This window comes from Melanerpes formicivorus, unplaced genomic scaffold, assembly GCF_026170545.1.
Source record: "Melanerpes formicivorus ecotype bairdi unplaced genomic scaffold, bMelFor1.0.p_v2 SCAF_19, whole genome shotgun sequence".
Lineage (NCBI taxonomy): Eukaryota > Metazoa > Chordata > Aves > Piciformes > Picidae > Melanerpes > Melanerpes formicivorus.
In genome coordinates, this window is record NW_027142371.1 from 2,307,181 (window position 1) to 2,321,669 (window position 14,489).

At 53.8% G+C, this 14,489-nt stretch overlaps 1 protein-coding gene across 1 annotated transcript; it reads left to right on the forward strand.

Moving 5' to 3' along the window:
* The first annotated feature begins 596 nt into the window (after positions 1-596).
* Positions 597-6,510, forward strand: FITM2 (fat storage inducing transmembrane protein 2). The gene is made up of 2 exons (XM_068149798.1): positions 597-802; positions 3,829-6,510. Exons 1-2 carry the CDS (start codon positions 630-632, stop codon positions 4,469-4,471), a joined length of 816 nt encoding a protein of 271 aa, XP_068005899.1. The 5' UTR covers positions 597-629; the 3' UTR covers positions 4,472-6,510.
* The last annotated feature ends 7,979 nt before the right edge of the window (positions 6,511-14,489 follow it).

The following is a 14,489-nucleotide window of genomic DNA, read 5'->3' on the forward strand; positions in this document are numbered from 1 at the left end:
CCTGGAGGTGTTTCAGAGCTGCAGAGCTGTGGTGCAGAGGGCCATAGTTTAGCCCCAGGCTTGCTAAAGTTAAGAGAATGGTTGGACTGGGTCTGCAAGGGCTTTTCCAACCGGAACAGTCCTGTGAGGGGCACCCTGTCAGGCTAGAGTGCCCAACGCTGGGGACTCCGCGACTTCCCTGGGGGAGATTCCCCTGGCTGCTCGCTCTCGTTGTGCAATAGTTCCACGGTGTGTGCGGTTGGCATCTCCGCAGGGTAACCTGCACCCATTCCCCATCCCTCAGCATGCGCTCCCCGCAGGGAGGGAGTCTCCAGCCTCCTCTGGAGTCACGCTGCGGGCGATAGGGAGGCGTCCCCTAACCTCAGCGACACGTGAGTTGCTGCGACACGGACACGTGTGGGCTGGCGAGGCGCCAGAGCCCCGCTCCCCTACGGACCGAGCCCCCTTTCAGTGCCGCTCCCGAGGCGGCGCTGCGGGGACCGGAGCGATGACGCTACGCGTAGGCGCAGCCGTTTGCAGCCCGGCGGGCGCCGCCAGGGGGCGCCGGAGGGATGCGGCTGCAGGAGCGCCGGGCGCGAGGGCCGTGACGCGGTACGGCGGCCGAGCGGCGGCGGCGGCGGCGGGGCGCGATGGAGCGGCTGGAGCGCTGCGGGCGGTGGTGGCGGGCCGCGCTGGCCAACGGGCGGGTGCGCCGCCGCCTGCCCTGGCTGCTGCTCGCCATCGTCCTCGTCGGGTCCGCCCTCAAGGACAACGACCTGGTGCCCGAGACGCCCCTGCAGAACAAGCGCAACCCGCTCAACGTGTGAGGAGCGGCGGGGGGGAAGCGGGGCGGTGCAGGGGACGGCAGCCCTGCGGGTCGGGCCGGGGGGAGCCGGGGGGGCTGGGGACGCTCGGCCTTAACGGCAGCGGCTGCTGCGCTCCGGCCGCCTGTCCTCTCCTGGGGCGGAGGCGCTGCCCCGAGGGGCCGGGGGGGTGGCAGGGGGGTGGGGGCAGGACAGAGGGCTGGAAGCGGCTAGCAGCTACCCCCGGCTCGTGTGGGCCTCGAGCGGGCAGCGGGGGCGGGCAGGCCGCGGGGCTCAGCCGGAGGTGGCTTGGTAGCGGCTGTGGGTGACCCAGGCCGGTCCCAGCGCCAGGGGTTGTAGGGGGTGAGGCTGGTGAGGAGTCAAGACAGCGTGCGCCGGGCTGTGGGGTGGTGGAGATGATGATTCCTGCTCCTGGTGCCTGCTGTGGTCTACAGGACCGTCAGGTATCTGAGCAGGTGGAGTTTCTTGCTCTGTTTCGCTGTTGGGGTGGGTTTTTTTGGAAGAGGAAGAGAAGGGTTATTCTTTTTTTCTCTTTAATTCCCTGATAATTCCTCGTGTTGGACTGCAAACTGGTGGTTACTGATCTGGTCTAAAAGCAAGCTGAGGAAAATAAGTCTTTGAGCACCTCGTCTGAAAACAGAGTTGCTGCTGCCCCTTCCAAGTGCTTAGGAGTGATTTTAGTGGCTTAGTCATCACCTTTGAACGTTCTGAAGGGCATGAGGAAGGCGATGAGCTGGGCCAGGGCACGTGTGCTTCACCTGCTAGGGGTCAGGGAGTTAAAGCACAGCTGCTCTTTTGCCCTGTGACATGGAGGCTTTTGTACTTTACTGATCCCAGTTTGTCCTCTGGTGATGTGTGGGAGAGGAGCTGATTTCAGTGTGGTTGAGAAGGACTGGCAGGAGCACTTAGTGAAACTGATCTTGCAGTAAAGAAATCACTGCAGTCCATTTCTCTCCCTTCAAAGAGAGGAAGGTTCACTCTACTGGCAACTCCTGAAACGATTTCCCCCCCCCCCCAGATTACTTGTCTGCTGAGCTGCTGGCAGCAGTTCTGCCAATAGGCTCTTCTTCTTTTAGCTGTCTGAATAAAATGGGGGTTTCCTTTTCAATTACTGTTCCATGGTGGCAGCTGTAGTTGCCATGCAGATGCTGTGCCTCTGATAAAGGAAGGACTCCTCAAGTCTTGGGCAAGGCCCTGACAGGTTTTGTTAGAGTGTTAATGAAGATACAGCACCCTGTGCCCACTTGGCTCTGCTTGCAGTGCTGAGGTGATGATGAAATAATGACTGTGTGCCATCACACAGCTGAATTTCAGCTCAGCCACAGACCAGAGGTCTGCTTTTTTGAGCTGGGGCATGGGTAACAAGGGGGCTGCACACTTCCCCTCTCATACCAGCTGATGTACCACAGTACCACAGTATCACCAAGGTTGGAAGAGACCTCGAGGATCATCGAGTCCAACCTGTCACCACAGACCTCATGACTAGACCATGGCACCAAGTGCCACATCCAATCCCCTCTTGAACACCTCCAGGGGTGGGGACTCCACCACCTCCCTGGGCAGCACATCCCGATAACCAATGACTCTCTCAGTGAAGAACTTTCTCCTCACCTCCAGCCTAAACTTCCCCTGGCACAGCTTGAGACTGTGTCCTCTTGTTCTGGTGCTGGGTGCCTGGGAGAAGAGACCAACCCCTTCCTGGCTACAACCTCCCTTCAGGGAGTTGTAGAGAGCAATGAGGTCTCCCCTGAGCCTCCTCCTCTCCCGGCTAAACAACCCCAGCTCCCTCAGCCTCTCCTCACAGGGCTGTGTTCAAGGCCTCTCCCCAGCCTTGTTGCCCTTCTCTGGACACCTTCAAGTGTCTCAATGTCCTTCCTAAACTGAGGGGCCCAGAACTGGACACAGCACTCAAAGTGTGGCCTAACCAGTGCAGATTACAGGGTACAATGGCTTCCCTGCTTCTGCTGGCCACACTATTCCTAAGGCTTTTGAAATAAGCCTTAAGAGAGACAGCCAAATGTGAGGAACACAAGTAGCAGACCTGCAGGACCAGAGGAAGGACTGAGCACCTGCTGCTACAGCCTAAGATGGACACAGACACACACTCCATGTCATGAGCAACAGTGCCAGTGACAGGGTGAAGCAGGCTTTGTTGGAAGGTGCCTGTGGGAGGACAGGAGATCCTGGGCTGTGGTCTCCTTAACACATTAATAAATTCACTTGCACGTGCTCCGCTGCCAGATTGGAAAGGAGAAGTAGTGGACTGAGAGGTGGAGGGGTGTGTCTCTGCCAAAGGAAAGCTCTCACTGACAAGGGAGACAGCAAAGGAGCAGACATGGTGCTACTTCATTTTGTGAGGTGGTGATGGAGGAGAAGCTTCATGGGCTGAGTAGGGACCAAAGTCAGCCCTTCTGGCTACCTTATTCTGTGCTGAGAGGTTGAGGTTGTGAAGGGCTTTGAAAGCCAAGATCTTTGGGATGGAGGAGGAGAGTCAAGGGAAAGGGTTACTGTGGCCAGGGTGGCAAGCTAAAAATAAATCCTTTGCAGCTGCATTTCAAGTAGGGCAGAGTGGAGCAGGTTTGTAGGGTAAAAGGGATTGCAAAACTGAACTGCAGAGTGTGACAAGTCTGAACAAGGGCTCTGGGTCTGAGGGACACAGCTGGAGGACCTGGCTGAGGGTGGAGGGCCTGAGAGAACAGTGGGGAGAGGGCTGATTTCAGCTGTGCTTTACTTTGGGAGGAGGGCACAAGTGTCTAATTCAGATGGCTCTGAACACTGACACTGAAAAGCCCCTCTTGAAGCAGCACCACATCCCACAGCTCCTGAGAAGTTTCACATTTCTCTCTTGGCTTTCCTCTGACAGGTTGCTGTATCTCCCAGGGAGGTGGTGGAGGTGTTCAGAAAAGGATTGGCCGAGGCACTCGAAGCCATGGTTTAGGTGTCAGGAGGTGTTGGGTATTAGGTAATAGGTTGGACTTGATGATCTCTGGGGCCTTTTCCAACCTGGTTGATTCTGTGGTTCTAGGTATTTCGTGAAGGTGGCTTGGGCATGGACCTTGTGGCTTCTGCTTCCCTTCATGGCGGTCACCACCTACCAGTTTGCCAAGAGCAAGTTCCGTTACGGCCGCACCAAGAGCGTCTTGCTGGTGCTGCGGCGCCTGAGCGCCCTGCTGGTGGGCACCGCCGTCTGGTACGTCTGCACCGGGCTCTTCCTCTACATCGAGAACCTCACGGGGACGTGCTCCAGCCCCGCCGGGGCCGGCGAGCTCCGCCGGCCGCCCGCCACCAAGCAGGAGTGCCGCCAGGGCAGCGGCGTCTGGGACGGCTTCGACATCTCGGGCCACTGCTTCCTGCTCTCCTACTGCGCCCTGCTGATCGTGGAGGAGGTGGCGGTGCTGGAGGGCCTGGCCACCGAGCAGAACTCCAAGCTGCGGGCCCTCATCGACGGCCTCTTTGTTTCCCTGTGCCTCCTCACCGTGATCTGGGTGTTCATGTTCCTCTGCACTGCCCTTTACTTCCATGACTTCAGCCAGAAGATCCTGGGTGTGCTGATAGGCCTGGCGGCTTGGTACGGGACGTACAGGTTTTGGTACTTGAAACCCTTCTCTCCTGGACTGCCTCTTCCAAGTCTTCCTCTGAGTTCCAAGAAATACAGCTACAGCAGATAAAACCACTTGTGGCAGGGCTGGATTTTGCTTTCAGCACTGGAGTAGTTGATTGTAGGATGGTTACTGTGTCCCCGCTGTACGGTACGAGGTGCTGGGCTGGAGGAACCCAAACTGTAGTCGCCACTGGCTGACAAGTGGCAATGAGCTTCTTCCTTGGGAGAAAAAATATGGCTGCTGGAAGAGATCAGCTCTGGGTTAGGAGCTGCTGGCTGCCCTGCTCAGCAAAGAACTCGGAGCTTGGATCTGTTCCTCTTGCTGATGAACGGAGGAGCGGATCCAAGGCTGACAGAGGCCTTTGCTCAGGTGTCAGATTCATTCTCCCTCTTTCTTTTTGGTTTATGTCTGTCTTAACTATCACAGGTGAGCCAAACCTGGCTATTCATGCTCCTGGTCATTGTCTTACGGGGAGCTCTGACAGTGATGGTGCTGCTGAGTGTTGTGGAAGCCTCAGCAGTGTGCAGCACTGCTGGGAGGCTGCAACAGCTCAACCTAACGACACTAATTTGCCACAATGCTGCTTAGCTGTCTGCACCTTCTGCAGCAGGGTGCCCCTGAGGTGGAGTGTCTGAAGCAGACTGACTAAATCCCTGCCTGCCTTTGAAGATGAAACTCTTGAAAACCAAGCCTTAACTTTCTCCTTAGGTGAAGTGTCTGCAAAAACACTTTGGTCATTTTATCCTTGACAGGGAAAAAAAACCCAAAACCCAAACCCCCTTTCAATGTTGCTAAAAGCTTTGATTTGAGAACTGGAGGTTGATTTTGTTTTTAGATCCTGAGAGTTGCAGCCTTTGCAACAAGGAGCACTTTGTGGTCTGTTCCCCTAGAGAAACAATGATGTGGTGTTAAAGCCACATAGCTTGTAGCTGCTCTTTCCCCAGCAGCCTGCTTGGTAGTGGGTGAGACACCTTGTTTGTCCTAGGAGCTGCAAGCAAGGGTGCTTGGAGCAATATTTATTCCTGCTTAGCCAGCAGTATCAGCAAGCTGCTTCATTTTGATTGCACATAAAGCTGTGTGGCCACTTTGGATGTGGCTGAAAACCCACTACTGAATAGAACACTACTATTAGGTAATGAATAGCAGTGAGGTAGGATGGCTTTACTCATCATATCTCTCAGGCATTTATCATAGCCTTTATCTCAAAAAGCCTTTTATTATTTCATAGAGGCTTGTTGATGACCCAACTGCACACAGCTCACTTGGCAGTCACAGTGTGAGGCAGCCAGAAAGGGCTGTGGGCAGGCATGTGGGCAGGCATGTGGACAGTGTCTGCTCCTCTGACAGCAGCCTGTGACTCCAAGGGGATTGTTCTGCTAAGAGCAGGGCATGATGCACCACAGCCTAATCACCACACCTTCCCTTTTGCCATCTCAACAGCTCTCTTCCAGCAAGAGAGCAGCAGTGTTTGCAATAAATGCAGCAGTGTAAGTTCCCCCCTGTGGCCTGCCTCTGAGGAGAGTTGAATTCAGCTGAGTGCCTGCTGAATTCAGTGGCAAGTGGAAGGTGTTCTGGGGAAGCAGACATCACCTCTCTGAACAAAGCTCTTTCAGCAGGTTCTGTATTTTCTGCTCCTCCTTTTGTTTGTTGCATTAAACTGCCTTTTGAGCTGACCCTTCAGAAAGCTTGCACTGAATAACTCATATTGGGTTTAACTCAATCTGTTTGAACAATGCAAATTCATTTGCAGACTTCTTTTGGTGTAATGATAAGCCTGCTCCCAGCAGAGTTAAGCTAAAGCAGAAGCCACCTTCCCCATGGAAAAAGGATTAAATACCCAGAGGGTATTCTGGTTAATTTCATTACATGGAAATGTCTCTGTATGTAACTGTGCTGCACAGACCCAGCCTTGGACCAGGAAGCAGTGTTTATTGAAAGCAGCTGATTGCTGATGTTCAGCTCCACAGGTACTTTGTGCAGCCACTGTGTTGGATCTCTCTCCACTCCTCACCAGTGTCCTTTTGGTTCTGGAAGCCGTGTGGCATGTGATCATTTGCAAAGCTTTTGTTTAAACAATGAAAGAAAGAAAAACACTGGGAAACTTTGGTCAGTGTTTGTGTCATTGAGAATCTGTTCCTGATGCCTAAAGGGATGCTGCTGCTCTTCATCTCCTGGGGTGTTCCAGCCTCCTGGTGCTCCCGTGACTACTGAAATGGGAACAGACTGACTTTGATCATTCTGCAGTGTGTGGAGAGGTTAATGCAGCCCAGGTTCTCAAAAGTGCAGGGCATTAGAAGAACCAAACCAAAGCCATGCCTGAGAAAAGCCAGTTCCCTGCTGTGTGGCTGTTACCCCAGGCAGTTCATTTCCTAGACATGGACAGTTGCTTATGGGAGCAAAGGGGCAGCCTGATCCTTGAAGTAGATGGGAAGAGCCCTGCAGGCTGCAGCAGTGCCTCTGAGTTTGGAGCTCTTAGTGCTGGTGTCATTCTTGGTACCCAGGGACCATGTGCCAGCTGTGGGCTTCAAGTTCCCTTCTGCTCCAGACCTTTGAGCCTTTGGGCTCTGTTTCAGGGCAGGTCTTTGCTTCTTTGCACTTTAACTGGAAACTAAAGTTGCAGGTTTGCTGTTCATGCATTTGCCATCACTTTTACCTGACTGACTTCCCTCTCCCACATGCCCTTTTCTCATGAGAATGAAAATGCCTCTGTGCAGCAGATGTATAGCCAAAGAGAGAGTGCTGCACGTGGCCAGATGTGATGTCCTGTGCCAAGGCACAAATCAGCTGGCAGCAGGCATGAATTTGCCCCAGGCTGGTTTAAAAGGTGTCACGTTTTAAGGGTAAATTTTCCTGGTTGGTAGTGAATTCCTGGAATCATAGAATGGGGGTTGGAAGGGACCTCCAAAGGTCATCCAGTCCAACCCCCTCTGCAGTCAGCAGGGGCATCCTCAGCTAGATCAGGTTGTCCAGAGCCCTGTCAAGCCCCACAAGGGCAGCAGCTGTAATCACAACAAACTTTGCCTTTCACTGTTTGCTTTTCTGCATTAAAGTGTTCCTGCTGAGCCATCTTTCTGTGTCTGGGGAATTACCTGGGGAATTCCTCTCTCTGGCTCCTTCCTGGCATATTCCTTCTTTCAGTGTCTGCTGATGTTTGTGCAGCCTGTTGTGCGTGCTCTGTGTCACAGCATGTTTACAGGAGCAGCTGTGACCCAACTGATGAGGCTGAGGCAGGGCTTGGTGCCTTACACATTTTCCTCTGTAGGGGCCAGGAGGGATGGGACTCTCAGCTGGAACACCCTGGGAAGATTAACTGGATTAGGACTCATTTTCACTCTTCACTTACCTGGGACTCCTCCAAAAGTTTGCATCACTGGAGGCAAGACAGGAAAGTTCAGATCTTCTGTAAGAGCTCTGAGCAGCCCAGACTTGAGCATGCCTGAGCCCAGCCTGTGATTCTTCCTTAAAGTCTCAGTCTGAAGCAGACTCTTCCCTGCTCAGCAGTGTTGTTGGGTTGTCAGTTTCTTTGTGCTGAAACCTGGGTTGTGGAGCGGCTGCAGAAGTCACCCTCTGGAATGTTTGGATGTGTGGCCATGAATGGCAAAGGGACAGACACCCAGCTCTGCACTGCAGGGGCTGCTGTGATAAGCTAAATGCTTGGGAGAATGGTCAGCACAGGTCTGTGGTCACCCCTCACAGGGAAGCCATACCACTGTAGCTCAGAGTGGATGCCTGCAGCTCTGCAGTCAGCCTTTTGCAGCTCTGCTCAGCCTGTGTTTCTCTCTGCTCACTCAGAAGCCTTCTTCCTGGCATTATTGCTTTCCATAGCTCCCTCGTGCCTCCTGGAGCACAGATTAGTAATAAATGCTCTTTACCTCTGCCAGGTGCTTGCTTCCCCTGTAGAATTCTCTCTTCTTTTATGTATGTCACCAACTCCTAAGATGGAAGTAATTAATTCTAGCAAAGAAAGGCTGTTGGGACTCTGAGCTCCTAGCTGAGCACTGTTAAAAGGAGCTGTCTGTAAGGTGTGTGCCTGGACAGGACATCCTCAGTGTTGCCCTGATGTGCTGGAGGAGTTCAGAGCCATTCCCTGCTCAGTTGCCCTCTTCCTGCCCCTATGTCCAGCAGTTGTGCTGTGTCTCCCCAGTGGTACAAGGCTGGAGAAAGGAAAGCATGGCACAAAAGTGAATGCACATTGGGATTGGTTTTTGTCTCATGTCTCTGAAGCCTTTTCCCATGTCCAGGCTGGGTCTGCTGTGCAGGTTTAGGTTGTGTGTTCCCCCTAGTCGTGTCATTTGGTGGGGTTAACCTGTGGGAGATGTGGTTGCTGTCAGAGCAGGCAGCAGGCAGATCCTCAGTGTGATACCAGCTCTCTGCTGAAATGTCTGCCCTGAATCCTGCTCTGTGGGGACTGGGGAGAGGAGCAGCGCCGAGAGGTTACACGTGGTGTGCCTGTCAGTGGCAGCTTTACATCGTGACTCACTGCTGGAGAAAATGCAGTTCAATAGCTCCTGCCTCAAAATAGCTGTCTCTGGTGGAGGGAGCCATGCAAAGCTGATGGCAAGTGAAGATGCAAAGCCTGGGGAGCCTTGCAGGCTGAGCTGTGGCACCCAGGCCCACCGGGGTGGTGCCAGCGCAGAATGGCTCCCGGGAGCTCTCTCCTTGCTGCTGGTGGAAGCAAGGACAGGTTTCATGTGTGCTTGCTCTGGACTCAGCCTAGCCCACAGCTCTCCCAGCACTGTGCACTCTCACTCCAGCTTTGCCAGAGCCTGACCTAACTGGGCTGGGGTTCAGGAGAATGGCAGTGACAGAGCTGTGAGGGGCTGAGGAAGATTTTGTCGTCTCTCGTGATTGGGAAGTTTAGAAACAAAACTATACCTGGGTGGCTTTGGGGCTTGTTTGGTTTGGTTTGGGTTTGGTTGGTGGGGATTTGGTTTGTTTATTTGGGGGGTTTTCTTTTTTCTGCTTCTGGCCAAGAATCCTCCCTCCCAGTTGCTGTTCTGCTGTTGGCTGGAGGGAGTGGAATGGAAATAAATTGCTTTTGGTAATCACGAACAGAAGAGCATTCCAGCTCACCCTGCAGGGCATGGCTGGCATGACCTTGAGCTGCAGAGAGTGTGGGGAAGCAGCACTGAGCAGAGTGCTCAGCTCCATGCCAAGCAGTGCCTGCAACCCTCAGAGCTGGCTGCACCCTGGTCTGGTTGCAGAGCAGCTTTATTTGGGTAACTCCTGCAGCTAAAAAGGATTTAGGTCACAGGAGAATTGCAGTGCTGGTAGGAAAGGGCTGAGGCAGGAGGCAGGGAAGGTGGGGGGTGGAGGTGTTAGTTTGAGTGAAGGATTTTTAGCAAGGCTTTGTCTCCTCCATTCCTTGGCTGTTCCTTCTCAGATGTTGGGATGGGAGGTGCTGTGTCCACTGGTGCAGAGCTTCACAACCCACGGGCTCCTGACTACAGAAATGGCTCTGAAGATGGTCCCCAGCTGTCTGCAGCAGGAGACTGAAATTGAGGGAGGCCAAGGGACAAGAAGAGGGTAGGACAGCAGAGACTGGTAAAGAAAAGAGCTGAAAGTAGGCTGTTGTGCAGAGGAAAGAGACAAAGAGGAAACAAAAAACTCCAGTGAGGTCCTGAAGACTGGGTGGAGGTTGGGCCTTGGCTCATCAATACTCATCAGCCTCCTGGGGACAGAAATAATCTGCTGGGCAACAGACTCTGCTGGCTGCAGGGCCAGCCTTGGGCTGCATTGCTGCTGGCTGCAGGGCCAGCCTTGGCCTGCATTGCTGCTGGGTGCAGGCTGAGCCTTGGCCTGCAGCAGTCAGGTTGCTGCTGGCTGCAGGGCCAGCCTTGGGCTGCACTGCTGCTGGGTGCAGGCTGAGCCTTGCCCTGCAGCACTCAGGTTGCTTCTGGCTGCAGGGCCAGCCTTGGGCTGCACTGCTGCTGGGTGCAGGCTGAGCCTTGGCCTGCAGCACCCAGGTTGCTGCAGTCAGCAGCCCCTGCAGCCACAGTGATCAACAGCTGTGTCCTGACAAAGCAGTTCCTCAGCTGCAGCATTGGTGGCCTCTATGGGGTTCTGCCTGGCACTGGCAGGGTTTGGAGCTGGCTGAGTGTGAAAGACAGTGATAGGAAAGGTGTCCTTTGGGCACATCTGGAAAGCAGCCCCAGGGGAAGGAGAAGGGAGTGTTTGCCATGAAGGTGCTCCATCTGTGAGCACAGGCTCCAGTGTTTTCCCTGCTGCCTAAAGCTGGATTCAGTCTTGGGAATGGCTTGCTTTGGATCCTCTCTGGTGTATCACTGGGGCCATGCTTCAGGGAATCCTTCAGGGGTACAGAATCCGTTCCTGTTCACAGCAGCTTTCTGCAGATGTTTTCATGCCTGCTGGGGGGCTTCAGCTTTTCTCTACACACAGCCTGCTGAGTGTGGGCTGGGGGCTTGATCGTGTCCCAGCAAGGCAGAAGTCACTTTTCTACAGCCCTGTGTGGTAAAAGTAGCTCTGCTGATGGCACAGATGGGAAGTTTGCCTCCTCACCCTCCAGAGTGCCCCAGGTAACTGCAGGTGAGGAGCTGCAGCAGGTAGCTCTTGGGTCATACACCACGTGCTGGCTCTTTGGTTCTTTCACTTTTAATTCCATGCCATCCCATTTTGTGTTATCCCTGGGCATCCCCAAACACTCTCACCACATGATCCCATAGGATTTCAGTCCCACATACCTCTAAGGAACCTGAGAGATGCAGTTGCTGTCGTTGCCTGTGTTATCTGGGTGGTTCTGGCTTTGATCTCAGTGACAGCAGGGAATGCCACCAAGTGCAGCCTGATGCTGTGTTTTCACAAGCTTTAATGTTTGCTGTGTTCAGGTGGGGAATTCCTCCAGTTAATTCCACAGCAGAAAGGAGGTTTCCCCTGGCCTGAAGGCACAGCTCTTACACTCTCTCTCTTTTGTCCTTAGCCAGGGTGCTGAAGTTGCAGCTGGGTAGCAAGAATCTTTTCTGTCATTCAGAAGCAGAAGTAGAGTTGGGAACTGATTTCTGAGGGGCCCACGAGGTGGTCCTTTAGTGCTCCATCTCAGTGTCTTTGGCAATGTGTGACAGCCTCTGTGGTGTGTTTCTTACCTTCCAGCAAGCCTGGTCTTGATCCTTTATTCTGCAAGGAGAGGTCTTCTCATCCCCTGATGAGCAAAAGAGAAGGCTGCAGCCAGCTGCAGGACTGACCCCTCCATTTTTGGTGTTCATCACTGAGCCTTGTGAGCTGAACTCACAGGAGTAGGGAGGTTTCAGAAGCTATAGCTCCACGAACCTGACCTTGGGGAGCCTATTGATCAGGAGGCTTGGGAGTAGGGAGGAGTGACTGCTTCTTGTGAGCTTGTGCTGTGTCATGAAGCTTCATCTCAGAGGTGCTTAGGAGGGCTTGGACTTGACAAATGGGCCCTGATTTCCTGCCCTCTGATCGCTAAAACTTCCACCTGTCAGCACAGACACAGATTGTAGGGCCCTGAGGTGCCCTGAAGCACGTTTGTCTCCAAACCACACAGATCTCAGAGGGTGCAGATGTGTTTGTGTAAAGGAGCCTATGCAGGGCAAAGCCTGAGGAGGAGCCTGGTTGGCATCAGTTGGGTACACAGAAGTACCTGGTGCAGGAGCCCTGCCCTCTGCTCAGCACTGCAGCCAGGCCCTGCTCCAGCCACAGCAGGTGCTACAGAACAGCAGATTGTGAGGTGTCCCACAGCAGGCATTTGCTCCAAAGGGTCCCTCTGAGGCACCTCACCTCGAGGCCTCACCCCTCGGGTGCTGCTGCTGCCCCACAGCTTGCTGAGAGCAGAGTCAGAAGCCCTGGGGTGAGAGGAGAGTCTTGCTGTCATTTTCATCTTCTGTGCAGAGTGTGCCTTGGGCAGCAAGCATCAGGCCAGTGCCTGGCTTAAGGCCATGTGGTGCAGTGGTCTCCTCTTTTAGCTGGCACTGGAGCAGGAGTCTGATTAGGCTCCTATCAGCTGCAGCAAAAGGAGCTGCTTACGATGAGAACCTGTAATCACCACAGGGCTGTTAGCAGTACCTTGCTAAGCTGGATCAGCTTAGTTGGGGTGGTGACATCCATCTCCCAGGCCTTCCAGCAGGGGCTTGAGCATCGATCCAGCCTCTGCCAGACGCAGGAACTGGCTTTTATCTCCCTCACAGATTGCTTTTCCCTGCAGCAAAGTCCTGCTATGCTTTCATCACCAGGGCAGGGAAACAAGGCTCAGCACCAGGGGCTGGCACCATCTTCCCTCTTACTTGGCTTCTTTAAAATGTGCTCCAAACCAAGGCTTGTTGGTGAACATTCCCAGCTCAGAACCTCTACAAAACTCAGCACCACAGCATCTGTGGCCTCCCAACAGCCCACAGAGGGCCACAGCTGACACCTTACGTGGCTGGCTCTGGCTGGCTTCCTTCTCAGAGCTACCTTTGAGCAGTGCCCTCCAAAACAAAACTGCCCCCTGGTTTGGGCAGTGTTCAGAGCTCTGTTTTGCTCCATGATTTAGAAGTTATTCTTTACTTTTGCAAAAGAAACAAAATGGGAAGCAAAGCAGCCAACAGCAGCCTTGCCAAGTAGCTTCCTTCTGCCTTGTTCCTGGGCTGACATTCTGGGAACAGCCTATTTGCTCTGGGGGTTGCCCTGGCTTTGTACCCTCATAAATACTCCTTTCTACTCTTCAGTCTGCATTTCATCAGCTCTTGGAGACCACCAGGGGATGTATGTGTAGGAGAACAGAGAGAGGTAAAAGGAAGAAATGCTGGTAAGGGGTTTGTGTAGTGCCTCTTGGACTTCTTTGGTGGAATCTGGTATCAGCTAATGAAGCACCACAGGTCACTCTGGGTGTTTTACACCCTGCAGGTTCAGCAAAAGGGGTGACCTCAGGGGACTGTCTTGCCTCCCTCTTAAAGAAGGGAAATAACCCTGTCTTCCAAAGTCACTGATCATAGAACCACAGCATGGTTTGTGCTGGGAAGGACCTTAAAGATCATCCAGTTCCAACCCTGCTGCCATAGGCAGGGACACCTCCCACCAGAGCAGGTTCCCCAAGGCCTTGAAAGCTTCCAGAGCTGGAGCCTCCACAGCTTCTCTGGGCAGCCTGTTCCAGTGCCTCACCATCCTCATGGTGAAGAATTTCTTCCTACTGTCTAATCTAGATCTGGATGGTTTCAGACTGAAGCCAGGTTTTCCCCTCCTAGTGCCCTCATACAGGCAGTGTAGCTGTTTGCTGCATGTCTGCACTGCTTGGCTCAGCAGCCTCCCTTGCAGCTGCCTGCTCAGCCTCTGCAGGCTGGGGCTGGGGTCCTGCATAGCCATTTTAAGTGTGACCCTATTCACTGGGTGGGGGGTAACAGGGATCACAGAAACACAATGATAGGGACTGGAAGGGGCCTCTGGACATCACCCAGTCCAACTCCCTGCTAAATCAAGGCACCCACAGCTTGCCCAGGATCACAGTGGCCAGGGGGGGTTTGGAAGCTCTCCAGAGAAGGAGACTTCATGACCTCCCTGAGCAGCCTGCACCAGGGCTCCAGCACCCTCACACCGAAGAAGTTTTTCCTTCAGAGCTTTGCAGCTGCACAGGTTGTCCTGCCCCAGCAGTGTGGCAGAGCAGCCCAGGCAGCTGGGAGCAGCATGGCACTGAGGAATGCGTTTTGCACTAGGCGCTGTGCGCTCATCCCTGCTAATTCCTGCTGAGCATTCCCAATTGCCTGGCTGCCAGGTTGTATGGAGAACCGAAGCTGCTGGGTAATCCTGGTGCTTTCAGATAGATAAAGCTAATTTTTGAGTCAGAGGCAAATGCAATTTGCATTGCTTTAGCCACACTTGGCAGACATTCCCCAGCCTAGGGATGCAGCTTGGCTCGCTAGGGATCACCGGAGCGCTTGGAAAAGCAGCCAGCAGAGTTCCCAGCAGGGTAGTGCTTGGAGGAGTGAGTGCTTTGGAAGAGGAATGCCTGCTGCTCTGTGCCAGTTTTACACCAGTGCAGGTACAGGAGAAGCAGCACATCCCCTTGCCTGGGGGCATGCTTTGAAGCAGGCCTAGAAGGGTGGTGAACGCAGGTAGAAATGTGAAGCCGTTTCTCCTC